The sequence below is a fragment of the Sphaeramia orbicularis genome, chromosome 7 (genome assembly GCF_902148855.1).
Source record: "Sphaeramia orbicularis chromosome 7, fSphaOr1.1, whole genome shotgun sequence".
Classification (NCBI taxonomy): Eukaryota; Metazoa; Chordata; class Actinopteri; order Kurtiformes; family Apogonidae; genus Sphaeramia; species Sphaeramia orbicularis.
This window is the reverse complement of record NC_043963.1, coordinates 25,718,280-25,743,348: the sequence shown is the minus strand read 5'-3', so window position 1 is coordinate 25,743,348 and position 25,069 is coordinate 25,718,280. Positions and strand designations below refer to the sequence as shown.

At 37.8% G+C, this 25,069-nt stretch overlaps 3 protein-coding genes across 3 annotated transcripts; 2 read left to right on the top strand and 1 right to left on the bottom strand.

The window, feature by feature from the left end:
* Nucleotides 1–11,542: 11,542 nt before the first annotated feature.
* mfsd4ab (major facilitator superfamily domain containing 4Ab) lies at nucleotides 11,543–14,268 on the top strand. Its single transcript, XM_030138804.1, has 10 exons — nucleotides 11,543–11,772; nucleotides 11,876–12,074; nucleotides 12,286–12,528; nucleotides 12,665–12,827; nucleotides 12,986–13,101; nucleotides 13,223–13,396; nucleotides 13,491–13,638; nucleotides 13,729–13,799; nucleotides 13,930–14,050; nucleotides 14,174–14,268. The coding sequence occupies exons 1-10, from the start codon at nucleotides 11,543–11,545 to the stop codon at nucleotides 14,266–14,268; spliced, it is 1,560 nt and encodes a 519-aa protein (XP_029994664.1).
* A 645-nt stretch (nucleotides 14,269–14,913) lies between these two features.
* Nucleotides 14,914–18,041, bottom strand: LOC115421866 (acidic mammalian chitinase-like). The gene is made up of 11 exons (XM_030137859.1): nucleotides 18,017–18,041; nucleotides 17,874–17,903; nucleotides 17,574–17,775; nucleotides 17,373–17,429; nucleotides 17,117–17,282; nucleotides 16,787–16,911; nucleotides 16,523–16,646; nucleotides 16,189–16,374; nucleotides 15,896–16,015; nucleotides 15,462–15,603; nucleotides 14,914–15,343 (listed from the first exon to the last, which is right to left on the bottom strand). Exons 1-11 carry the CDS (start codon nucleotides 18,039–18,041, stop codon nucleotides 15,048–15,050), a joined length of 1,473 nt encoding a protein of 490 aa, XP_029993719.1. The 3' UTR covers nucleotides 14,914–15,047.
* Nucleotides 18,042–21,511: 3,470 nt separating this feature from the next.
* On the top strand, nucleotides 21,512–25,069 carry LOC115421880 (CMRF35-like molecule 3). The gene is made up of 5 exons (XM_030137878.1): nucleotides 21,512–21,522; nucleotides 21,871–21,920; nucleotides 22,030–22,401; nucleotides 24,292–24,349; nucleotides 24,430–25,069. The coding sequence occupies exons 2-5, from the start codon at nucleotides 21,884–21,886 to the stop codon at nucleotides 24,599–24,601; spliced, it is 639 nt and encodes a 212-aa protein (XP_029993738.1). The 5' UTR covers nucleotides 21,512–21,522; nucleotides 21,871–21,883; the 3' UTR covers nucleotides 24,602–25,069.

The following is a 25,069-nucleotide window of genomic DNA, read 5'->3' as shown; positions in this document are numbered from 1 at the left end:
GTAAGTAAAATAACTATTGCTTTGAACTAAATTCTTACAAAAAATCTATTATTTTGGGGTGAGGTGGGGGATGGTGACGAATCTACAAGCTAAGTCATTGTCGGGGAGTAGAACCAAGATTTGCAACAGCAGTTCATAGTTTTGATTTTACGAAAAACACAAATATTTCAGCTGATACGACACATAGGAGATCTTAGTGGTATAGACCAGTGTTTCCTGAATTTTGATTTCTGGAGAGTCATTCTACAGATAATTCACAAAGAACCAAATCTATAAATCAAGAGCTAAATTAGTGCATAAAATAACCTTTCTGGCTATGCTTCTAACATTATCTTGAGTATATAAATCAGCAACTTTGATATTACGACTGCTTTATGCATGTGTTAAACTGCTAAATAATTTACAGATGGAACAAGACAGCATGCTAAACTATATTCCACTTTATGATACTCCACTGTATAAAAAGTTGTCAGAATTTTGTTTCCAGACCCACTCCTATTTTCCTTCGTATTTATACACATTAGTAATACCTTTGACCACGTCCAATGATGACGTATTGAGTCCCACTTATACTTTATCTATCAAGAATAAATCACTTGGTCACAATCATTTTTCATGAGACGCAGTAAAAATATTTTATTCCATCTAAATGGGCAACTGTGTAGATTTTATGAGTACTATTAAATACTATCAAATAAATAATAATTTTGATAATAGTTGTGCAGCAACTTTATAGGGTGACCTAAACAAAATCTCCTTTGATCCACCTTTGGGTGTTGACCGAGTCTTTTGAAGTAGATGGTATAGACTCCTCCAGACTCAGACATATACATGTGTGCACAGGGCTAGGACTACCAGAGTAAATTCCCCAGTAGAAACAAAGCCCATGGCTCTTCATAGAAGGTGTAGAAAGGCTGACAGCAGCAGAAAATAACCATTTTAAGTCCTTGAGCATCTGGCAAACTCCACTTTTCCTGAAACTAGGCAGTCGAATCCCAAAACATCTCCAGCAATGTTAGCCTAAATCCAAAATATTGTGTTCCTTTATGACTGAGAAAGTTATGTTTTTGTCCTCCCAACCTTGGAAGTTTGGCACAGAAGGGACCATGCTGTAGGCAAAAAATTTAATATCATTTCATAAGAGCACGGCTCAAAATATAATAACGGCTATAAATTGTTAAATGCTGGTCATATATTTGGATTCGGGTGGGTAGAAGTATAATGAGCAAATAATAGAAAACCTAATGAAAACATCTTGGAATTGAACTCGTAACTGTCGGCCACTGTTGACTGTCCACTGTGTATCCAATGGCTTTGAACCCTACATGACATGCCTGAAAGAACTCACATAGGAATAGAAAGCCATAAGACACAGTTGTGGCTTCATTTGGGAGACAATAATAATCACTAACACAGATGCAGTTTCAGAAGCCATGCAGCGAGTACTGAAAGCTTGAAATAAGAACAAGAGAGGAAAAAAATAGGAGCAGGTTGCAGACAGCATTCAGGATTTAAAACTCACATCCGCATGAATAATTAACCAAAGAAACTGGAAGTCTTCATCTGAGGCCCGGGGGAGTAAAATGAAACTGTCTTGTGATGCTTTAGACAGTAGGAATTGTATTTTTCACAGCAAAAACTCAAATAAATTGACCCTTTACCCAGTGCTTGAATCACATCAATATCCTGCTAGCTATTCAATTCCGCAGGGGTTCGTAGAATAATCTTTGATTAAAAATGCTCTTTTAAAGCAATGTCTGTTGAGGAAAGGTGCAGTGTTAATCAAAAGGATTTTGTCTGAATTCAGCACTGGTTATGTAAACTCTTTCCATATTCTGTAGTGGCCCACTGTTTGACTTCTGCAAGCACAAAGGAGATCATTACTTCAGCATTTTCATTTAATCACTTGGCAAAGAAAGCTTAGAAGTTTCTGTTAATGACCACAATATTTTTACAAATACAAACAGCATGTTTCCAAGCAGTAACTCCACTTTCAACAATAAAAGCCATCAACGTAGATGAGTCAAGCATCATTCATGCACAGAAACACTGCCCGAGAGAGTGTTCCATTGGTATGCTTGATTGATTTAATGTTGAGTTAATTCATACTCCAGTAACTCTTAAACTGTCGAACCAGTCAAATGAAAGTGTAGTTTAGTCGTAGTCGTGTCTATGATCTGCTCTGAATTACCACACAGTTTACTTCAACTTAAACCTCTGAACTGTTAAAAGGTTTTGGACCATTTTCTACCTCTCAGTGACTAGACTCAGAACTGCAGCTCTGCAGGCCAAATCTGCTTACCCAGATGTCTGGTCAGAAAACAGTAGTCTGTATAAAAACATGAAAAAATCTTGTGGACAGAGAGGAAATCGGCTACTATGGAGGACAGAGGAGGCATTTGTTGACATTGTATCAAGTGCAATGCTGAGGTATTTGAGGCACAGAGGGGCCAGGTATTTGTCAGTCAGTGTTTCTTGTGCTTTTACTGTCTCAAACTCAAACAACAAAAGCCCCATTGAGCCTCCTTTTTTTCTTCCGAGCAAGCACACAAAGCTTCCTGTACTATGCTACAACGGTCCAGTACTGAGAGAACCACTTCTGGTCATCTTTTATGCACCTCTTTCAAGTTGTTCTGGTAGTGTGGAGGAGAAAAACTTTATATTCTAGGACTTTCTCTTACCTTTGCTGCAGTTCAACTTCTTATTCATTCCTGCAGTTGCTTTTGTCCAAACTTTACCAGAAGTCATCGTAACTTTCTTTTTGAAAACACAGAACTTGAAATTCAAAGCTCAGAGTTTGACTTTTGATTAGGCTGATATTCTAAAAAATGTCAGTCTATCCAAATGCAGAAGTGCATACTGAAATTAATCTCTCCTTGGCTTTACTAAGGCTGGATATTCAAGTGACCTCTGACTGTGAGCACTACCTGCTGATTGAGAAAAGATGTTTAATCAATCAGCCATGTTTCGAAGAAGCCCACTGCCACTGAGCTCCAGGGAGCCTGTGCTCATGCATGTCTCAGCATAAATTAGTAAAGCCCGGTGTCAGACTCTGTCCAGACAAGAAGGTGAATCTCAGCCACAGGGAGGATTAGTTTTAATCCTTAAACATCGTACATGGCCCCTCTCTGCTGGGAGCCAATTCGCCAAATCGTCAGTGGCCAGATGCTTTTAATGGCTTTAGATTGTGGCCATGTTTTTCAATACATGTCTCTCTTTTGCATGACAGAGGAAAAATAACAATAGTGAAAATTCCTCATAGAAACTGTAAATACAGAAGGCCCCTGTTGCTGTTACACTACAGAAAATGACCAATATTTGACTTATTACACTATACAAACAGGTTCTGATGATAACAATTTGGATTGCTACATCATTCTTGATAAGATAAATCCCTGGCATCTTATTTCTCATCCTTTATCATGTTTCAAGAACACCTAGTTTCACTCACTGGCGGACTAGACAACCAAAAACACACTAAAATAAAATACTGCATACAACACATTAAAGCCCCAGAGCAGCAGTGAAGCTAATCCCTTTTATCAATGTCAGTCTTAATGAAAACAAACATCTATATTGACCAGCACAAGTCTGAAAGGAATGGTGATTTGCATTTAGTGCCCGATGCATTCTTATGCTATAAATCTGACTCTTACCTCCGTTTCCCTCTCCTGCGTCCCTCCGCTGGAACGAGTATGGCATCCCCTCAGTCTAATACTGTATGGAGAGACAATGGGTAGTGGGGGGGAGGAGTTACTATGTGAGCAGGAGGGAGACAGACTGAGTAAAAGCAGAATGAAAGCTTGGAGAGAGAGTGTGAGAGGGAGAAAGGGGGCTCAGAAGGGAGATCACTTGCTCACAATACTCTGAAACCATGAATCTGAAGAAACGTTACATGAATAGCAATTCTAGAAATCCTCCCCACCTCCTACCCTGCACCCCCACTCCATCCCCAGATGCGATGTCAGAGAAAACAGCAACCAGAAATCCCTCTTCACGTGGGAAATGTAAGGAAAAACAAGAGAATGAGTCCTGGTTTTAAACAAGTCCCTTTCTTTGGCTTTCCTTGAATGAGTTCTTAAGATTCCAACTTGGCGGAGTGCCCATGGGCCCTGGATGGAAGGGATAAAAGAGGGGCTGAGGTAGGGGGGCTGACTATTGTGTTTGTTCCCTTCCTTTCAGTCCTGGCACTCTAGTTGATCTTTACAGCCAGTTGCTGAATATTCCAGTCACTTATCCTCCGATTGTAAACAGAAGCTTACATTACCAGCATTTTCATCCGGATTGCTGCTCGTGTTATCTTCCAGCGGTAACACAAAGTTTGTTTTGGTCACTCTGTGCCCACAGTTGACACAGTTTGGGTGTAAAGTTTAAAATAGTAACCAGAGACCTAAATAATCACCAGATGGGCACTGGCTACAAGTGAGCACTGGGAGATCATAGTGTCCAGAGTTTGTTGTCGTGTAGTCTTTGTTTTGGCCTCTTTTCTTTGTCCTGTTAACAGTCCATCAGATATAGAGGGAGAACGCTGTTTGCCCGGTGAATCTGGGATGAAGACAGCAGGTGCTCTTGCCACATTCAGTCACCCCCCCCCCCCCCCCCTCCTCTTCTTCATCCGTTTCCTCCACCAATACCCCCCCCACTCACCCCCTGTCTTCTGAGAGCTTTCTACATGAGGGGGGAGATAGATGGGGAGAATGAGCTACTGTATAATGAAGTCAAAGAAACACAGTCAGAGAAAAGATACAGTTTGTTGAGGCATTAATGAATGACGTCACGCAACCCTGATCAGAATGGCTGATGAGGTGTGTGACAAGGAGTGAAGGCAGTCATGTGAAGGGTGTAAAGGATTAATGCAACTGCATCTCTTGTCACTCACCGCTGTGCTTATATACTCTCATTGCTGTTTGTGCTGCATCAGTGCCGCAAGAGAAGCCCTATTTTCACTCACAGCCCCCCCCCCATCCTCCTCCTCCTTCCCTACAAACCCTTTGCTACCCTCTCTCTGTCTCCCTCTTGCTTTCCCTCAAATAGACACACAGGCTCAGTTCATTACTATTCACCAGGTTTCACTAAGACACGCATCATTGCTCTGCTCTCTACAACTGTGTCGGGAGAGGCGAGGGGGGGGAGGACAGGGAGAAGAAGAAGAAGGGAAACGCAAGAGACATCTTATGATAGAAAAGAATAAATCACCATTGTGTTTTCTGTGTTCAGATGTGTGTACAAACATATATTACCAGACAGCTGTATGCATGAGTTGTTCTCTCTCTGGCTTTGACAGAAAATCTTCAGGGGAAGAAAGCGGGTTCAGTCCTCAGTACAGAAATCTGTTATCCTTTGTGAGGTTTGAATTCATCAGTTTCATTTCACTACATCCACTGAGGTCATACACTCTATCACAGCATTCAAATTATTATCTGTGCTGATATACTGACAAAGCATTTCATCCATGAAAACGGGCACAATGCTTAGTTTCTATGCCTGTGCCGACTCAGTTGAAGAACACTATGTCACATCCGTTTCAGGAAATCCGTACTTCACTATGATACTAATCCTTTGTTATGCTCCCTTTAATTTAACTCCCAACTCAGCCATTCTGAATAGATTATAATTATTCCAACAGTTACAGCAAAAACAAAAGGGAAGAGAGGCTGTAGTTGCAAAGCTGTTGTTTGATATGGATGAGGAGACAAAAGACAGTGAATAATATCAGTAACAAACCTCCTCTGTTAATGCATTTTGAGCATTTACCATAACTTAAAAAAAAAAGATGGATTTAGGCTTATATTAAAACCTTTATTTACTCTTATTCAGGTTCTTAAGGTTTTGTTTACAGCTTTCCTGTTAAGGTTTTAGAAACCAAATAACTCTAAGACTATGATCAATTCAGCTTAGTGAGGAAAGAACATTCAAGAAGATATACTTTGTATTTTTGAAGAAAAATTAGGACAGACATTTGCCTTTTAAACCTTGAGCTGGAGCTGGAGCGGCAACTGAGTTATAATGTATTGAAAGATTTATTGTAACATGTAAAAGTAAAGCTCACCCTACAATCTGAACTACCAAAGAGAGGATTAATGACACCTTTACTGCATTAAAACATAGTAGACAAAAATTTTTACCTTATTATATGGTGTTCTCTTTCAATTATTTTTGATTCTGATACTTAAGGACTTGTATTATTTCATGTATTTGAATCTTTGATCAAAATCACAAACTGGTGATGGTGCCGAGCAAACAGTTGCACAAGATTACAGCAATAACAGTAAAAGAATCCAATAAAAACCATCACTAAATGGCGATGGGCAGTTTACAATAATTAGCCAATATAACAGGGCTCTTAGATTCGGATAGCTCCATTCATTTGAAGTACAGAGCGGGCATTGGCTGACAGAAGCCATTATCTTCACAGAGCTCCAGATGTGATCGTCTGCTGAGCTTTTAGGAATCCAAAGTGGGAATTCCTGATTGAAGTCTTTGGATAAGCGTCAACGCTCCAGTGACCTTAAACTTCTATTCAGTTATCATTAAAGCTTTCACTCGGGCTTTGTACTCAGTCCAGTAAACTACAAGACTTGTGACATTCTGAAAGACCAAATGTGGGTAGTCCAACTATAACAACAACCTTCTTTTAAGATTTATCATACACAGATTTGTAGTCAAGTGAAAAGACCTTCCTTTTGTCCTGCTTTGTATATTTGGGTGTAATTTTATTTAATTTCAAAAAGGTCTTATCTTTGTTTCTCATGCTTACATGAAAATATCCAACAATTATTTAACATAAATGTGAATAACTTTGCTATAAACTGCTGTACCAGCTTTCACAAGTGGTTATGACTTCACTGCTTCCCCAGCTGCTGGTTTGAAAGCACCGAGCCTCATAGAATATCACTGTCATGCCCTGCAGACATGTCTGTTTGCATACCACATATCCTTGGCTCTATTTTGGGCCTGAGGAGAGGTGTAGGGGGTGCACTGCAGGGCATTTCCATCCAGCGCTGTAGGGACCGACTAGAGAAATGTAGATAGGTGACAGATACATTTCCTATTTCTTCATGAGTCTGTGTCTTGTCTCCTTTGACTAATTCTCTCACTCGGTTGGTGTATATACAGTTAAAGTCAGAAGTTTACAAACACCTTGGCAAATGCATTCAAGATTACTTTGACGATATGAAATTCCAATGTAATAATAGAGAGGATTTAATTCATTCTACCACAGTCTCAGAGTCTCAGAAGTTTCTGTTGTTAATATTTGGTGGAATTGCCTTTAAAGGTCCAATGTGTCAGAGTTACAGAGATTTAAGGGAATCCTGGAGTATTATATTCATAATTCTGTTTTTATTAGCATCTAATCGCCTAAAATACGAATTGTTGTGTTTTTGTTGACATAGAAAGAGCAGATTTTATCTATAAAGTGAGAGACTCGCCTTTCAGAGATGTTTTTCCACCTTGTAGCATACAACAACTTCCTTTTCCTCTTCTTTCTGTTTCATGTCAGTCAGCATCCAGCCTGAAAGGTGTATTATCATCTCCTGCTATGTTTGCCAGCGGATCAGAGTTATAATCCCTTTAATTGAACAGTCCGGAATAAATAAAAGGAGGGACTTTAGTGTTTGTAGCAGCCATGATAAGCCAGGTGAAGGTCAGGGCAGGGTGATGCAATCTGCAGCTTTACCACCAGATGTCACTAAATATTACACACTGAACCTTTAAATTGATTCTTGAAGGGAGAAGCCATGCAAATGAATCAGGCTTGTCAACTTCATTGCATAGACTTTTCCAGTTAAGCCAACACATTTCCTGTTGGCTGAAGGTCAGGATTTTGTAATGCAAAATATTTACGTTGTTGGCCTCAAGCCATGATGTTAGAATTTTGGAGGTTATTTTTGTCATATCTAAGCAGAGGAGGTAAGATCTTTGTCACAGTGTTTAATTTTAATCTTTAGTATTAATATGTTATGATGGTTTTGGGGCAGTTTTTAAGATTATGAGGACAGAGCGCTTCCTTTAATGTGGATGGAGATAGTTTTGTACAAGTAGATGGTTGAGTTGTCTATATTTGTGCATTAATATTTATAGAGATCCATATTCTATTTTCTGCTTTTTGTTCATTTTCTCCTGAGGAATCTTTTTGTAAGGTCTCATCTGAGTTCTGTAGATTTTCCCATAATGCTAAGCAACTGGACAATAGGTCTGAAGGGGGAGGCTTTAAAATACAGCCTCCAGATAAAAGCTATGAAACAGTATGGTTTTTAGAATGAGAAGCTATAAATGCAAGAGAAAATGTGAAATATTCTGTACTACTATTTTCTGGAGAAAAAAAACAACAACTTCAACTGTATTAAATCATACATGACAAGCAGTAATACATACATATATCGTAACTCCCCTTTTCTTGTGTGCATTTGAATTTTTATTTTGTGCTCTGATTCACATTAAAATATGCACATAATCTTGAGGGAATATATTGGCGTTGGAGGTACAGGCATTACATTTCCATCCTTTGCTCCTCTTTCATGATATACCACATGTGCTTTGTTCGATAGGTTCGCTCGAAATTAAAGGAAGTCGGTGCTCGGATAAAGAAGGTACTAGAGGTGAGAGACAAACAGGGAAAGAGAAGAGAGATGAGATTATAATTCCCGTCACATTTCCTGGCACCGTCTCAGTCCAGTGTTTGAGAGTTGGCTAAATGTCAGCCTATGGAGATGAGACTGAGATGAGCAAGGCAACACTGCTTTTGTCGCCTTTTATACCAGTTATTGATGTCTTGGCTCTCAGTGTAGCTGCCATCAACAAACTATGTGCCAGACTGGAAAATAGATCCTGTGCATTGAGGGGGAAAGTATAACTGACTTCCTGTTATGGAGACATAAATTTGTTCACATTAATATGATGTGGATGTTTGGCTAAATTTCAAATCTCCTTGTTGTAAATCGTTACATTTTAGGGTTGTGTGAAGGTTAAGGTTAGGTTTATTTCGGTTTAATATATTCTCTATGTTGAACTGCATGAATATTTAGTTGTGTGTAATGTGATCGGTTTTGCATTAGAAATATGAATTGTGAATGAATGCAGTACTTTCACACCATCTAGTGTTGAAATTTCAGATCAAAGGGTATGATTTGCCCCATACCTCATTTTAAAATGTATGTATAAGTAGTAGAGTTTTGATGCAAATATTCAAAATAAATCCCCATAAATGACAATTAAGACAGGTTACTTATTTAGTCAGAGTATATATTTTGTCCCTTAATTTGCAGCAACATACTGTACATTTTCATCATCTATATTGTGCAAGTTTATTCACAAAAAAAAAACAACAAAAAAAAAAAAACGTTCTACTAAGTAAAGTGCTGTTGATATTTAACACCTTTTTGCACAAGATCGAGTTGGTTGACAATTACCTGAAGAAGCTGTCTTGTGTTGCCATACTTGGAAAAGAGGAAGTGTGGGGGATGATGGATGTTAATGAATGCCTTTTGTAAAAACACTTACATTTCTCTTGTTACCTGAACAGTACCTGCAGTTTAGGGATGTTAGCTAATCAGTTACACTGCTGAGACCTCGGCAAGCTTGCATATAATACATATAATACAGACGCAGTCGTAGAAAACTGTGTCATATTTTGTAACAGCAAAGTGTAGCAAAGAGATTAGACTTCTTCTTAATTAGACGGCTAACATGGATATGCATAATACTTCTATATTTAGACACAGATGAACTATTGAACTAGAAAATCAGGTCACTGTAGTAGCAAGATAAGAGCACAACAAAAGTCCCATGTTGAAAATAATACTGCAAATTAAACTCATGAACCATTTGTTCCATTGTCAGGCCTATACATAATTCATAAAGCTCCTAATGTTTTTTTTTTTTTTTTTTTTTTTTTTTTAACTCTGTTGGGTCTTTCAATAAAATATAAAAAGTTCAAAGATGATTACATCCACTATTTCAGTATTAAGCCTGAGTAATTTCCCCAGTCTCGACCTTGCCGGAAGCCCATTTGGCCACAACAAGTTGAGCTTTGCTTCTTCTGTGCAATCATTAAAGGATTTGGGTGTTAGTCCGTTCTTTTATTCATTGCTCTTTGGGTCAAGTAATACAACGCATTACTCATCCACTATATAGCATAGAATACACAATACCCATTTAATCCACATCACAATTAAATGCAAGCCTTTAAAACGTCTAAATTATGCATCAGCTTTGAAATGCACTGGATATGTTAGTTTTCTGTGCAATTTTACATCTGTGTTGAAACGGAGTCAAGCTTAAAAATTGTAGTGTCATACCCTTCCTTATTCACCCTCCTGAACTTTGGACCCCCCTCTCACACCCACAGCCGTAGCAATTATCATTAAAAGTTGACATGCATTAACCTTAAAGCAGATTGTCACCAAATCTCATGATCGCTATTGTTGAAATAGAAGAAATTATGTTTTAAAAAGAACAAGAAACAAAGAAGAAAGAAGAAATCAGGTTTTCCATCTGTTTAGGCTTTTAATTATTTTGTAGATGTATTATATCGAAACAGAGCAAACTGGAGAAATAGTGCATTTTTCTGCCAAAACGAGCGGCATTTGTCAAACTACAGGGGCTTTATTGGTGAATCAGTGCAGAAAATGACGGTATTTCCATATTCGGTATGGTGCCTCTGAATGTCGAAATGGGTCACAGCTGATGCCAGTAAAAAGCTGAGAATCTGCATTTTACCTGAATTATTAACATGTATTGATAGGATTAGTGGTTCAGACATTATTAAACATTTTAGATCAGAATATGCTTTTGGTAACTGGTGGAGAGTTGAGTAGTAAATTGTAATAAAACAAACCAATCATGCAACAATGTAAATACTTAGTTTTAACGAGCATTATATGCTTTGTTGCTGTATTCATCTCAAGTTATATTCAGATGATGCTTTTTGTTTTGCTGTTTTGATTCTGAAAAAGCCCTTCTAGGGAAAAGTATTGAAAATTAGCATTTGGGGCAAACACTATGAAACTTACATGTTACAGGTTTTACTAATATTAATGTTTATATCTTATTGACATCTAAGAGGACATTATGTAACCATTCTTCTACTATCAATGACCCCTGATGATGAGTCACCAGAATATGAAATAAAGATAGTCTGTCCATGAGAAGCCTATGAGTCATATTCTGAATCAGACCATTTCTACCAGTAGACCTGGAAGTGTTGTGACACGTAAATGGATGTTTTCTGGTAGCATTTCAACTGACATTCTTTTTCAATGCTAATCATTGACACAATTCATATTAACATATTTTTGTAAGAAGGATGTCCACTTCACCCATTAACTCAAGAGGACATCCTCTTCAGTTAAGCAATACAAAGAGGTGGGAACTAAAAGCTTAAAAAGAAATCTAGAATCTCATCACAGTGCAATAAGCGTCTGTAAAGCATCCTGGCGTTGGTGTCACAGTTCATATACTTGATAGTCGTCTGCAGTGTGTTTTCATTGAGCTGACTATCTTAATTGTGCATTAGCAATATAGGCCTGAAATAGTGACCAAGATGTTTCTGGATGAGCGGATAGTAACCCTATTCAAAAGGAATGCCCATCACACACTGACTTATTGGAGCGTTTTCTTCAGCTTTGGACTTTGCATTGCTTTTCTTGGACCTACAATTCTGGACTTGCAATGTCAAACACAGTCAACGCTTAGTCAGATTACCTGGGTGTTCTTCGCCCAGCAGTTTTGCTTGTTGATTGGCAGCTCAGTTGGTGGTGTTTTCAAGAGGACGTAAGTATCAAGAAGTCGCATCCAGTGTTCATGTTCATGCAAAAACAGGCATTTATATTATTTTTTTTGTTTTGCTTTTGTTTTGTTTTTTTCTCTCCTAAAGGTTGTTCAGCGCTCTGTCTGCTCTATTTGTCTCGGCTCTCATCATCTCTGTTATATTTGCCATCATCCCTCTGTGCAATAATGTGCTTGTGTTGGCTATTGCCATGGCTGTGTCTGGTTTGGCGATGGGTATCATTGACACTATTGCAAATATCCAACTGGTGACCATCTATCAGAAGGACTCAGCTGTTTTCTTACAGGTGAGAATCTTGATAACTCTAACGCCAGCAGATTCTTTTTTACTGACAAGGCAACATTCACATACCAGTTAAAAGCAAATGGATCAGTGTTTGTGCGTTGTACAGTCAGCATTTAGAAACGTATTGTCAAGTTGGGCCTCAGTAATAAATTATACTTTTTGAAAAATTGCACTAAGTCACGTCGCTGCCCTTTGTCTTCAACATTTTGCAGGCTCTTCATTTCTTCATTGGATTTGGAGCCCTGGTGAGCCCACTGATTGCAGATCCTTTCCTCTCGGAGACAGGCTGCGGGAATCACACAGGGAATGGGACTGAGATCATGCATCATTTCAGAAGCATGCTGAGAAACAGTCCAATTGCAGAGCACAACATAACTCAGAGCAACACGCCCCAGGAGGCATGGGAAGAGGAGTCCATTGTGCACTATGCTTTCTGGATCATGGCACTTATCAATGTAAGAGACTGAACAGATGTATGATGGAAGCGTGAAAAGAGGGTTTTTTTTCCTTTACATATTCTCTTCTGATATGTCTGTTAGTGTTTTCAAATCACAATAATAACAGAAATAATTATAATTTATGCATCCTCAGCTGCCTGTGCCCATTGCAGTCCTGTTCCTGATGTATAGGGAACAGCTGATTCCATGCTGTCCCAACAGTACACCTCGTCTTCTCGACAAAGATGAACTGGCAATGGAGAACCAGCAGGGGCCCGAGGGCTCAAACGTGGAACAAACAGAACATGAGGCTGGAGGTAAAAAAATAAAATAAAAAAGATTCATACAGAGCTTCTATTTTAGGATTGTTAATGCATGCCCTTGCCTGGATTTTTAGACAGGTTGGTTGAAAAAAAGAATAACTGCCATTTAGTGTGCTGCAATCTGTCATTTATGACTTTTTGCTTTGTAACAGGTCACGGGGATATCTTTAGCTGCTGTCAGAATGATAACCTGCGTGGTTTGCCAGTATCCTTCTTTATGATTCATATCCTTGGCGGGATGGTGCTTTTTATGACCGACGGTATTGTGGTACGTAAGGTTGCAGATAAATAATGATGCATATTTCATACGTCTCATTATGCTCCAAATAAAACTTCAAGAATACATCCAAAATCAGTTCCACATAAACAGACTGCCCTCTGCTTTTCAGGGTGCATATGCTGGCTTTGTGTACACCTATGCTGTGACCCCGCCTATTGCACTGCCCCATAAGACAGCAGGTTACCTGGCCAGTATCTTCTGGGCAGCAATCACTGTGGGACGTCTAGTATCCATTCCTCTTTCATATCGTTTCCAGCCAGTGAGACTGCTCATGTTCAACCTGGTAGGGCCATTTACACATGACATGCTATCACATTATACATCATACATGATTGAGCTTCCAATACTGATGTCATAAACTCTTTTTGCTTTTACAGGCAGGTGCCATTGTGACTGTGTTGATGTTGCTCATTTTCTACACCAGCAGCGTCTTTCTGTTTGTTGGGACTTGTTTATGTGGACTTTTCCTCAGCAGTATCTTCCCCTGTATGCTCGCGTATACTGAGGACATCCTTGATTACCAGGGTACAAAAACACAATTATATCAAAATGATAATAACTTACTAATAGATTCAAAGCTTAGGCAGTAAATAAACAATCCCTTTCTCTCTGCAGGATGTGCAACCTCAGTCTTGGTAACAAGCGCAGGGATGGGGGAAATGGTAATGCAGGTTCTGGTTGGCTCGGTAAGTCTGATATCTTTATTATTATGGATACAAGCAGGCTGCAGAGGGAGAGAAAAGGCTTATAATTGCAAAACAAGCCCAGGAGAAATATAGATTCACGTTCAGTCATTTAATGTTGTCTGGATTCCAGATTATCCAGACTGAAGGCAGCTACAGCTTCCCGCTGTGTGGAATGATAATCGCCTGCCTTGGCTTTATCCTCTTCATTGGACTCCTACTGTTCCATCGAATGCACAGAAACTACCTCACAGGTACACTTTTAGTCCTAGTCCCTGTACTTTCCCTAGGAATTAGGATTTATAGTTCTGCTGAGGGTTTATCGGCATCCATGTTATACTCACCACATATTATATTGTTTCCCTGCATCCACACAGGAACTAAGAAGAAGTCAGCCATGGTGGAGGAGGCAGCCCCCGAGCAAAATGGATCTGCAAAAACAGAACAGACAGAGGAGAAAGATAGTAGCTGAGAGGGGGTACAATTTTTTTTCTTTTTTCATTCTTTGGCTAAAGTGAGAGCCAAATTTCACAACTGTCATCAAATTAATGGCCTTGCATTTGCCTGAAAGACTTAATATATTTTACCAAAGCCTGTAAAATAAACATTATTCCCAAAGATACTCTATGTACTTTTACTGAACTGAAGGTAGCAGTACCACTATGAAAGACAATGTTTGGTCTATTTGTGTGTTGGTTTGTTGTTTGGTTGTAGTTTTTGAAAATCATGAACAATGTTCATATCAACTTGTGCATTCATGGACTGTTTTGTACTTCACTAGCATCAGAAATTTATAATATCAATATGATTTTATTAGAGTGAAATACACCTGTACTATGCAATTTTATAGAGGTTTTATGAATATTGTTTAATTGTAATCTTATATTTTCATGATATATGATAGTTGTATGAGTTGTCTTATACGAATTATGTAAATGGGAATTTACAAACTGTAAAGTATTGCACAATAAACAAAAATACTGATACACTGAACAATTTAGTTTTGATTGAAGCACAACACTGCAACACACAGATGACAAAGACAAACGTATGGGTTTGTACATGACGTGTTTGTCAATTCAGATCTTTATTTATTTATTTTTTTGCTTTATGTTAATCAACAACTCAAGAGGACAGCCTCAGGTTTTACATTGTTCAACATCCACTCTGGAAGGAAGGGCTTTGTATACAGCGTAGAGAGCCTAACTAAAAGAAAAACAAATGTAAAACAGAGTCATCCAGACCTAAGCTTTAGGCCCAGTTGCAACAAGAACAGGAACTGTCAAAGACCAGACCAGCAGCGCAGTGCTCAAAGTAGGTCTTGCCACTACTGCAGTTGTAGAACTGGTTCTTGTTTTTGGGGTTAGGGTACATGCCGTTAGTCTTTCCAGCACAGAACCCACTGTCCATGCCACTGGTGCCAGAGTCGCCACCGGAGGAGCCACCACCACTGGATCCACCACCACTGGATCCACCACCAGAGCTGCTTCCAGCTGTGGTGCTCACTCCTGCGATTGGAGGAAGGGGAGTGGCAGGAGGTGCACAGGCTAAAACAATAAATCACAAATTATTGAAAGAAACATTATCTGATAAAACTACATTGCACATTCATCATAAATGCTATGATAAAGGTATGGTATGTGATGGGGTTATTTAAAGTCTTACATGCTTGCTCCAGATTGAGGCCCTTCTTCAGAACATTAATCAGGGGGTATTTTCCCTGGTTACAGAAAGTACCCATATAGTCATCCATGTCAATGGTCCACACCATGGCACCTCCAAAGTTGCTCTTTTTCAGCCAGTCAACCTACAAACAGCCAGAAGATGGCGTTATAGAAAACCTTTTTATTAGTTCCTAGAAGCAGCATCATAATAGAGGAACCTGTCAGGTAGCTGCAATCAATGCAGCAGCAGTAACACAAAAAAGAGGAAATCAGCTTTAAATGCTCAGATTTGTACTCACATATAATTTCTGGTATTATATTATTTGGAGGTAAAAACAACATTTTAGAGCTTGTACCACATTTTAGCTCCAAGGTAATTCAGCTCAGCCAAAGATATTGCCCTGTCAAAAAAAAAAAATCCCACATGCCTATTACCTTCATCTGGAAGCTCTTGACGTTGTCATATCCCACCCACTGGTTTCCCTTGTAGGCATAAGGCACATCCTGGGCCTGGTTCCAAACCTCAGTGGCTCCATCTTTCAAAAAGCCGCAGATCTGTAATTTCACAAAGTAATGCATTAATGACCTAAAGCCGAAAACTCATTCAGAGCTTTATCTGACGCCTGTAATAGTATGATAAGCTGAAATAAGCTCTGTTTTCCAGCACACAGAAGAATTCTAAAGCCACATAAATATTCAAGACTCTTTATTACAATAATTAGACGAACCTCAAAGTAGGCGAGTTCTCCAGCCTCCTGTGTGTACTTTCCAGGAGTTCCAGCACCAGCAATAGGTGCTCCAACACCATGATTAGCAGGGTTTCTGAGAGTGAATGTGTTACCGTACGTGGGGAAACCCACAATCAGCTTCTCAGCTGGGGCACCCTGGCTCTTCCAGTAGTTCATGGCATAGTCCTGTAACAAAAGATTTGTACATTGACATGCACTTTATCCAGTAATACATCACTACTGAGGATTCTTTAATTCACATACAGAAAACATAGGAATAATGTAATAGTGGAATTTCAGGTGTATTCTGAAATTGTCATATTTGAGTACATACCACATTGAAATAGATAAAGCCACCCTGGTCCTCTGGGCCTCTGAACAGGGGACTGCACTCGCCAGTCATTGGGTCCCAAGAGCCGTGGAAGTCGTAGGTCATGACATTGATCATATCCAGGGACCTGCATGGTTATGGGGGACACAACCATTAAAACTTATATGTGTCTTAAAGAACTGTATGACTGACATTCAGAGTTGTTTAATTAGACTGTAACCTATCATGTTGCTGTGGGACATTGTGTACATTGCTCAAAATGCTTACTGGCCAAGCTTAGGGATTTGATAAGCAGAATCAATGGTATCCTTTCCAGCCGACACAGCAGCAGACATCAGAAGACGAGCTCTGTTGGTCTTTTTGGCCTCATTCTCAAAGGCAGCTCTCAATTCCTGTTGAAAGTCAGCAGATATTTTGTATTAAGTGAACGTCAGAATTTATAACTCAGTTTGTAACATGTTTCAGGTTTAATGCTATTCCCTTTTATGTAACTGTTTATTCACTGGAGTTCAGTAGAAACACCATAGGGATATACTGTGGTCTAAAGAAGAATGTAAAACCGGAAATTGAACACGAAACACTACAAGGTGAACAAACCTCCAGGAAAACAGAGTAGTACTCCTGATCCTCAGGGGGGCTTCCCCTGTTGGCTGGATACTCCCAGTCAATGTCAAGCCCATCAAACTCATACATCCTCAGGAATGAAATGACAGAGTTGATGAAAGTCTGACGGTTGCCAGGGTTTGATACCATTTGGTGGAAACTAATGAGGAAAAAGAAATCTATTAAAACAGAGGATCCCATCAAAATAGAGCATCAGATGTGCATAGTGTATATCTGAAGATTATCTTACCCTGCAGAGCCAAAGTTCCATCCTCCAACTGACAGGAGAGTCTTCAGGTTGCCATTCCTGCCAAAGAATTAGACACTTAACAGTGACACATGAAAACACTTCTTGGGTGTCATTCATTTTAACAATATTGCTCTTTTTTTCCAGTCTTAAAAAGAAAAAAACACAGACATATCAAAGTTAAAAGAACTCTTAGTGACTCACTTATTCTTCAGAGCGTTGAACTGACTGTAAAGCTCCACATCATTCCACTCAAAGGTGGCCAGACGACCGTTCTTAATGGTGGCAAAGGCATACAGAAGATGGGTACACAGGCATGGGTCGATGTCAGTGGGCATGTAAATGGTGGGTGGTGGTCTGTACTGTGCCCAGTTTGTGAAGTAGCATGATAGTATGAAGGATGAGCCTTTAAAGCAAAATGTAATGTATTATGTGCAAACAGAAAACCAACCCACTGCACTCCAAAACTGAGATGTTGCTGCATCCTTTATATAATATGCTTACCAAGCTGTGCATGCAGCAGCAGGGCCAGAGCTGGAAAATTAAAAGATACGTTGTTACATTACAACAGTGTATCCAAATCTTAGGAAAACTACAGAAAAAAGCCTGTGCTAAATGAAAACAATGAATCAGCAGCACTGACTTACCCGTCACTAACAGTACTTTGCCCATGATTGCCTTGTACAAGGAAGTCCTCTAACAGGTGCACTCATTTTTATACACACTTTTACTCAGACTATCAACATTTGCCAAAAGGTACTTATTTGCAATAGATTGCTTCAGAAGTGATTATTAAATGTGCTCACATAAGCAGTAATATTTGATTACTTATCACACTTTCGCTCATATTCTCCACAGGCACATTTTCTCCTTGTGTGAAGGTCTCATTTATCCAAAGTAAACACAAAAACAAGCTCTGCCGCAATATGCAAAAAACTTGTTCACCTCAAATATGTGAGAAAAGAACACTCAGAAACTTATGTCACAAATGTTTGTTTTGGGGTTTTTTTTTCAGATGCAGACACATTTTAACTCTGGCATGCAATTCAGTCTTGTTTTTTCCACCAAGACCTTATTATAGACAATTTTTTAAATATAAATGATCTGTTGCAAATCTACACAAGGATAAATAACAAAAGATAATGTATATTTTGTGATGACTACAGACATAGACCCTACCTGCAGTAATTTAGCAGTGGAATGTGAGCTGAATGCCTAAGGATAAAGCAAAATGTTAGAAGTCAGCTCACACAAACTGGCAAAATGGTCTTCGAAAAACTATTTAGAGCTCCGACTTGTGATGATAAACATGTCTGACAACTCTAATCAAGCTGAGAAGAGCACTGTGACATGTCATGAAGAGGAATTTGTGCTAAAATCAAAGCCTTCTCAGGGTAAATGGAGTTCTTATCTTATCATTTAGCTTCCATTATAATGCAGCCTTTTTTATCTTTCATAGTTTATGTAATATTTAAAGAATGATTGCTGCTGTCAGCGGAAAATACTGTGGCTCAGCTAAAGGGGTGGGAAGTAGAAGTAATGCCTTTTGCTGGTGCCATTCCGGGGCCAACACTATCAACTTTTCATGGTGTGTCTCACCAATTAAAACAAGAAGTCAAGTAAATGTCAAAGGGAAGGGAAGTGGGACAGTTTTGAAACTTACTGATTTGCTTAATCACAAGTCCAAAATCATTCAGATGTAGAGTTTTTCCCAAGATCCTTTTCATCATGTCAGAGCTGTTGGGTTTGTAGACTACTTGACAATTCTTTCCTCAAGGTACAAATCTAAGAACTGAGACTAATCTGTCACACATCATACATGCACAGTTAAAAGAGAATATGGAGACTCTGACCTCATTTAATCTGAATATTCACCAACAAAAATGAGTTTTATATTAAGTTATAGAAGACTTACATCACATAGAATAAAAAGTAAGCATCTCACCATACAACAACAGAGATCATTTGGATATTTTCTGGAACTAAACAAAACAATAAGACCTTACTGACTAAATGTTAAGTACAAAAATTATTTTGAGCTGTAAATTACATATATAGAGTAAAAAACTGTTACTAAGAATTGGCAACGTGTAAACACTCCAAAATCTGATTGGTGGCTGGAAATGGTTCCTGGTACAGTCACGGAAAAAAAATTATTAGACCACCTCTTGTTTTCTTCAATTTCTTGTTCATTTTAATGTCTGGTACAAATAAAGGTACATTTGTTTGGACAAATATAATGACAACAACAAAAATAGCTCATAAGAGTTTAATTTCAGAGCTGAGATCTATCCATTTTCCATGTTTTCTTGATAATAACCAAAATCACTTCAGTTCTTACATCAATAGCTATGACATTGTACCGACAAAAACAGTGCTTTTAGGCATTCCATGTTTTCTTTTGTCTGTTTTAGTCACATGATACACACAGGAGTTAGTACTTGATTGTTTTTGATGACTTTTGATGGTCTAATATTTTTTCCGAGACTGTATATGTGTTATGATGAAGTTTACTTATATGTTGAGAAACAAAGAGGAGATTTTTAACAAAAACACAAAAAACTGAACATTTGTAAAACAATGAAAACACTTAAATGGAACTTCACTGTTTTCCATAAAGTTAGAATAAAATATTTTTACCTCTCCCTGTAAAATGATTGTGACAATGTGATTTATTCTTGATAAAGTGTAACTGGGATTCAGTTTGGAATAATTGGGCCTGGTCAAAGGTGATTACTAATGTGTATAAACAGGAATAAAAAAAAAATGTGTTTGCAAATAAAATTATTCAGCGGTGTATATATCGCACAATACTGCACATAAGGAATTCCATACAACGTTATGTTGTATGTTTTGTTGTTACATTTACTTGTTCATACATTTTTGTGGATATTTGATGAAAACTTAATAATAAAAAAAAAGTTAGACAAAAGTATTCTTTATTTGTAACCACAAGTGACAGATATGCAATTTCATATTTTTATGTGTGGGATTGTATGTAACATAATTTAAAGGGGAGGGGGGGGGGTCTGATGCAACCTTTGTGGTGACTGGTGATGACATTATCACCACCAGTCAATGTGTCACAACTTCCTGTTCTGTTTTTCTGACCTCAACTCCCAAATGACATTAGACTAATTCCCTTCTAAACCCTGAGAATCTATTTCTCCAGGACTTTAAATGATTGAAAAGAGATATCAATATTTTATGTAGTGGACAAATTTTGGGAAGACTCTTCAAAATTCAAGTAGCTCAGTTTGACCCTGTAGCAAATAAGTCAGTCTGCCTCATAAAAACTGTATCACAGTCCCACTCATATTCTCCTGCTTCAGTATGTCTGGCTTTGTGTTACTTTTTTGTTTGTTTGTGGTTTTTTTTCAGTTGGAATATCTCTAACCTAAAACTACTTTTTGAGGTGACTCACAGGGGAAATTGCTGTGGCTCAAAATAAACAATGATATGAGTAGTGAATTCATAAATTATAAAAACATATAGTAGTATCAGTTAGTAAACATTGCATGTCATAGCAGAGTCATAGCAGAGGTAAAGTAATCTTAAAACATTATGTGTTAAGTTAATATGGCAAAGCATGACAACAGAAATTAAGATTCTTTACAATAAATACTATCTGTTAACTATAACTGAAGAAATATTCTTTACAGATGCATGAAAATTACAATATAAATACATATAGTATATACTGTTAAAATCTACAGGACTGATCAGCAAGAACGCAACAAAGTTAACCATTGGGACTATAATATGCATACGAAATATAAAACCCCTATGAACCAAGAAGTGAAAGCATAATCCTTTATGATAATGATGGCATCAGTTACATCATTATTAAGCCATTAAAAATGCACAGTGGCACAAAATAGCAGAGAATCAAATTAAAGGAGTGAAAGCCTGAGGAAACATGCAGACAAATGCAATGGATTTGAAGCAATGAGGCAAATGATAACACTGTTTGTCCTACAGTAAATTACAGTCGCAAACCAGATTTACAAAACATTATACAAAGTCGGAGGTTGATTTGCTGAGAACGGGAAATACACTGTGTGGGGTTTCTCTAGACAGATATCTGCTCAAAAAGAGGAAGACAACTGTAATATCTAAGTATGCAAGCACTGCAACATTTTTACATCGCAAGGTACTCATTTTCTTTTCTTTATTAAGTCTTTATCCACTAAGAATGTAGAAAAGGATACAAAAGGACACACTCAAGGATAACTTAAAGTGCATTAATTAGCCTGATCTTTAGTGCCACCTGCTGTTTAAGTAAATAAACTGGTCATTCATCTGTTATTGCATACTAGTTCACACCTTGCGATATTGTTCATTCATTGTTCGCAATACTCAACTTAAGAATAATAAGAATTTCTTACTTGCACATGTTTATGTGAATATTGCCCACACTCTGATTGCACAATTTGCCTGCAAAAGCAAAAAGAAGAAGCCCTTACATCTTGCACATTTTGCTTCTGCTTTATACTGTTAGTTTCATTCACATCATGATGAATCCCAGGATGTTGGTCAGCTTCCTTAATGGTAAGATTTCTTTTTTTACAATTACAATACTCGAAATAAATTAACTTCCATGGATGATGTTGCTTTGTTCGATTGCTGATATCATTGTGAGTTGTTTTGCTTTTTGCAGCTCCAGTTTTCTGTGTCTTCTGGCTGACAAAACACACTGTGGATTCAGTTCAGCTGTCGGCGCCAGAGGTGGTAGAAGCAGCACCTGGTGGATCTGTCACAGTCTCGTGCCAGTATGACCTTCAGTTCAGAGACTACACAAAGTACTGGTGTAAAGGACCGGTGTATGAGCGGTGCAAAATAGTCGTGAAAACCCCCAAGAACCGAAATAATAAAAATTGCCTCATAGCTGATGATAAGGACAAGGGGGTCTTCACTGTAACTATGACTTCGCTGTCACAAAGTGATCAGGATACATACTGGTGTGTCATTGCCAGACATGGAAGGAATAACCACTGTCCTGTCAGCCTTCGGATCTCACACAGTTACACAGGTATAATCTGAGACACTATGTGCAAATACATACTCTGAATCAAAACTTAACTGCAATCAAGTCTAAGTTTGTGTAAAATCATGCTGTTTGCCTTGAAATTATGCTAACTGTTGGTAACATGTTCTTAAATTCTGCCTCAGTTAAGGAAAGATTCTGCCTGTAATATAATATATATTTTCTCCAGTGTATTTTTAACCCATAAAGACCCAGTGCTACTTTTGCAGCAGTTCCCAAATTAATTTTTCTCTCTATTTAACCTTTATTAAGTGATTTACCATCATTTATCACAATATTCTCCTCTGTATATTGTTTTTTTTTTCCTTGTGACAATTAAGCATTTTCCTATATTTAATTTACTGATCATTTAGATGTTCATAAAAATCCAGATTAAGGTTGAGGGTTATTCTATCAGAAACAGAGAAAACTAAAGAAAAAGTGACTTTTTATGTAAAATCTATCATTAACTGAACACGAACTAAGTGTTTCCGTCCACTGTCATTGATCCAACTCTAGGGGTTTTACTGGTGAATCAATGTTGTAGAAGATGATGGTGTTTCCATGTTCACTGCAGAGCCTCTGAAAGTCCAAATGGGTCTATCTGATGACCATGAAAAGATGACAAACTGCATTTTACACCAATTATTTACATGGACTGATAGGATTAATGGATCAACAGGTATTAAACATTTTAGTTTTGTAGATACTTTTGATTCCCAGTGGATGTTTGGGTCTTTATGGGTTAAAGAAAGATTAGATTAGGTTACGTGAGGTGAAGTGAGATGAGGTGATGTGAGGTTCGATTCGATTCGATTCGATTCGGTTCGGTTAGATTAGATTAGATTAGATTAGATTAGATTAGATTAGATTCAATCTTTATCAATCCCGTGGACAGAAATTAAATTAAGGTTCCGATAGCAGCAAACATACACATATGTACGCATGAAAAAGAAAATAATAACAACAATAACGATAAAAACAGTAGTACAAATATGCAATTGCACAGTTTTAGCCCTGGTAGTAATAAATAATAAAAGTACTACTACTACTACTACTACTACTACTAATAATAATAATAATAATAATAATAATAGTACTTTGGGATAATCATAATAATTTGCAATAAAAGCTAAATTAACAACAAACTTTGCACAACAGAAAGTACACAGCCCTGTTGGTAGAGCATTACACATTCTGCTCAGCCTCATCTCATCCTCCTCACGTCTCTCCTCCATCACCATTTGGGCTTATTATAGCAAGAAGATCACAGGTGTTTACTTATATTAATGATGACTCTGCTGCATTCACGTGTACCACTAAGGGATGACAGTGAGACAGCAATAAAAACTGTGCTATCCAAATGGAATCCAGCCATTGTTAGTGTTAGTATTTAAACCTCTATTTTTTTTTCCGACTGTAATATGTAATGTCAGTATTGTCTTATTGTCAGATAAACCTTTTTCACAGCAGACATTTTGGCTCATGAAAGCAGGCGAAGCACAGCTGTTGCTGAAAACATTAACTATATTCTGTTCCATTTAGTTGCCCCAGGAGGCCATTCCAGTGAACCAGAATGCATAGTTTCAAGGTCTGAAACTGATATACCTAAATGGGCTGCAGACATTTTTAATGATACCAATTTCACCCGTGTTTTCTGTTTTAACAAGTCAACGTGCCTGCTGTGAAAAAGCTTTATAATAGGCCTGCAGTTGATGGACAATCTATATCAACTGAAATGTGACAATATTTTAATTTGGTTCAGATCAATAATAGTTTATCATAACAGAAAAATACACATTACAGGTAAATTGACTACTGCAATTGTTCTGGTGTTGTGTATTGGGGGGTTTTTTTGTTTGTTTTTTTTCTTAATGCAAATATTCTTTCTCACAGTAACAACCATTATGACAACAGCAAATTCATCCTCAGTTCTGGAACAAAATCAAATCAGGTGAGTTGAAGTAAAATATCCAAGATTTGAGCAGATACATGCCATGCGAAACTAATTTATTTTATTTTACTTTGAACTAGTTGGTGGGCAACTCTTCGCTGGATCCTCTTTATTTTACTGTTGAGTTGTTTGGTAGCAACGCATATTGCCATGTGGAGGATTAAAGCTGCACGAACAATACACCTGCATCGAAAATCTGAAAGAGAAAACCCAAACATCTATGCAGAAACATCTAGTATTGCCACTATTTAACCCTTTCATGCATGATGTCACTAAAACTTCACTTCAAACCATAATATTTGCAATGTTTGCTTCTAATTTGCTGTTTTTTGTCTAGATATAGTTCTACAAACCAAAATTACTGCATGGATCATCTCATTAATTATTAACATATACTCACTACAGCTACATTTTACACAGTTTGCCTAAATGTATGTATGTTAACTTTATGGAGAGAGGCTTTTGGACACTATATTAAAGAACATATTTATGATTAAAGTCCTACAAACGAAGCAACAAGTGAAAATATATGTATCTCATTCATTAATCAAATTGGACTTAAGTCTCTTTTGGGAGAAATAATCACATTCAGTTTCATAATGGCTCATGCATGAAAATACATGAATACTGGAGAAATTGAAAAAAAAGTAAATTCTCTCTGGATATTTGATCCATAGCCTACGACTGGAATTAAAGTATGAAATGAACCATGAAGTGAAA

Excerpts from the sequence above, each read along its gene's own strand:
- mfsd4ab (XM_030138804.1), top strand. The coding sequence starts at position 11,543 with ATGTTTCTGGATGAGCGGATAGTAACCCTATTCAAAAGGAATGCCCAT. Across the intron at positions 13,397-13,490 it reads GACTGCTCATGTTCAACCTG|GCAGGTGCCATTGTGACTGT; the intron begins GTAGGGCCATTT and ends TTGCTTTTACAG. Across the intron at positions 13,639-13,728 it reads GGACATCCTTGATTACCAGG|GATGTGCAACCTCAGTCTTG; the intron begins GTACAAAAACAC and ends TTCTCTCTGCAG.
- LOC115421866 (XM_030137859.1), bottom strand. The coding sequence starts at position 18,041 with ATGGGCAAAGTACTGTTAGTGACGG. Across the intron at positions 17,283-17,372 it reads TGGAACTTTGGCTCTGCAGG|TTTCCACCAAATGGTATCAA; the intron begins GTAAGATAATCT and ends TTTCCTCATTAG. Across the intron at positions 15,344-15,461 it reads CCTCAATCTGGAGCAAGCAT|CCTGTGCACCTCCTGCCACT; the intron begins GTAAGACTTTAA and ends TTATTGTTTTAG.
- LOC115421880 (XM_030137878.1), top strand. The coding sequence starts at position 21,884 with ATGATGAATCCCAGGATGTTGGTCAGCTTCCTTAATG. Across the intron at positions 22,402-24,291 it reads GATCTCACACAGTTACACAG|TAACAACCATTATGACAACA; the intron begins GTATAATCTGAG and ends TCTTTCTCACAG. Across the intron at positions 24,350-24,429 it reads CTGGAACAAAATCAAATCAG|TTGGTGGGCAACTCTTCGCT; the intron begins GTGAGTTGAAGT and ends ACTTTGAACTAG.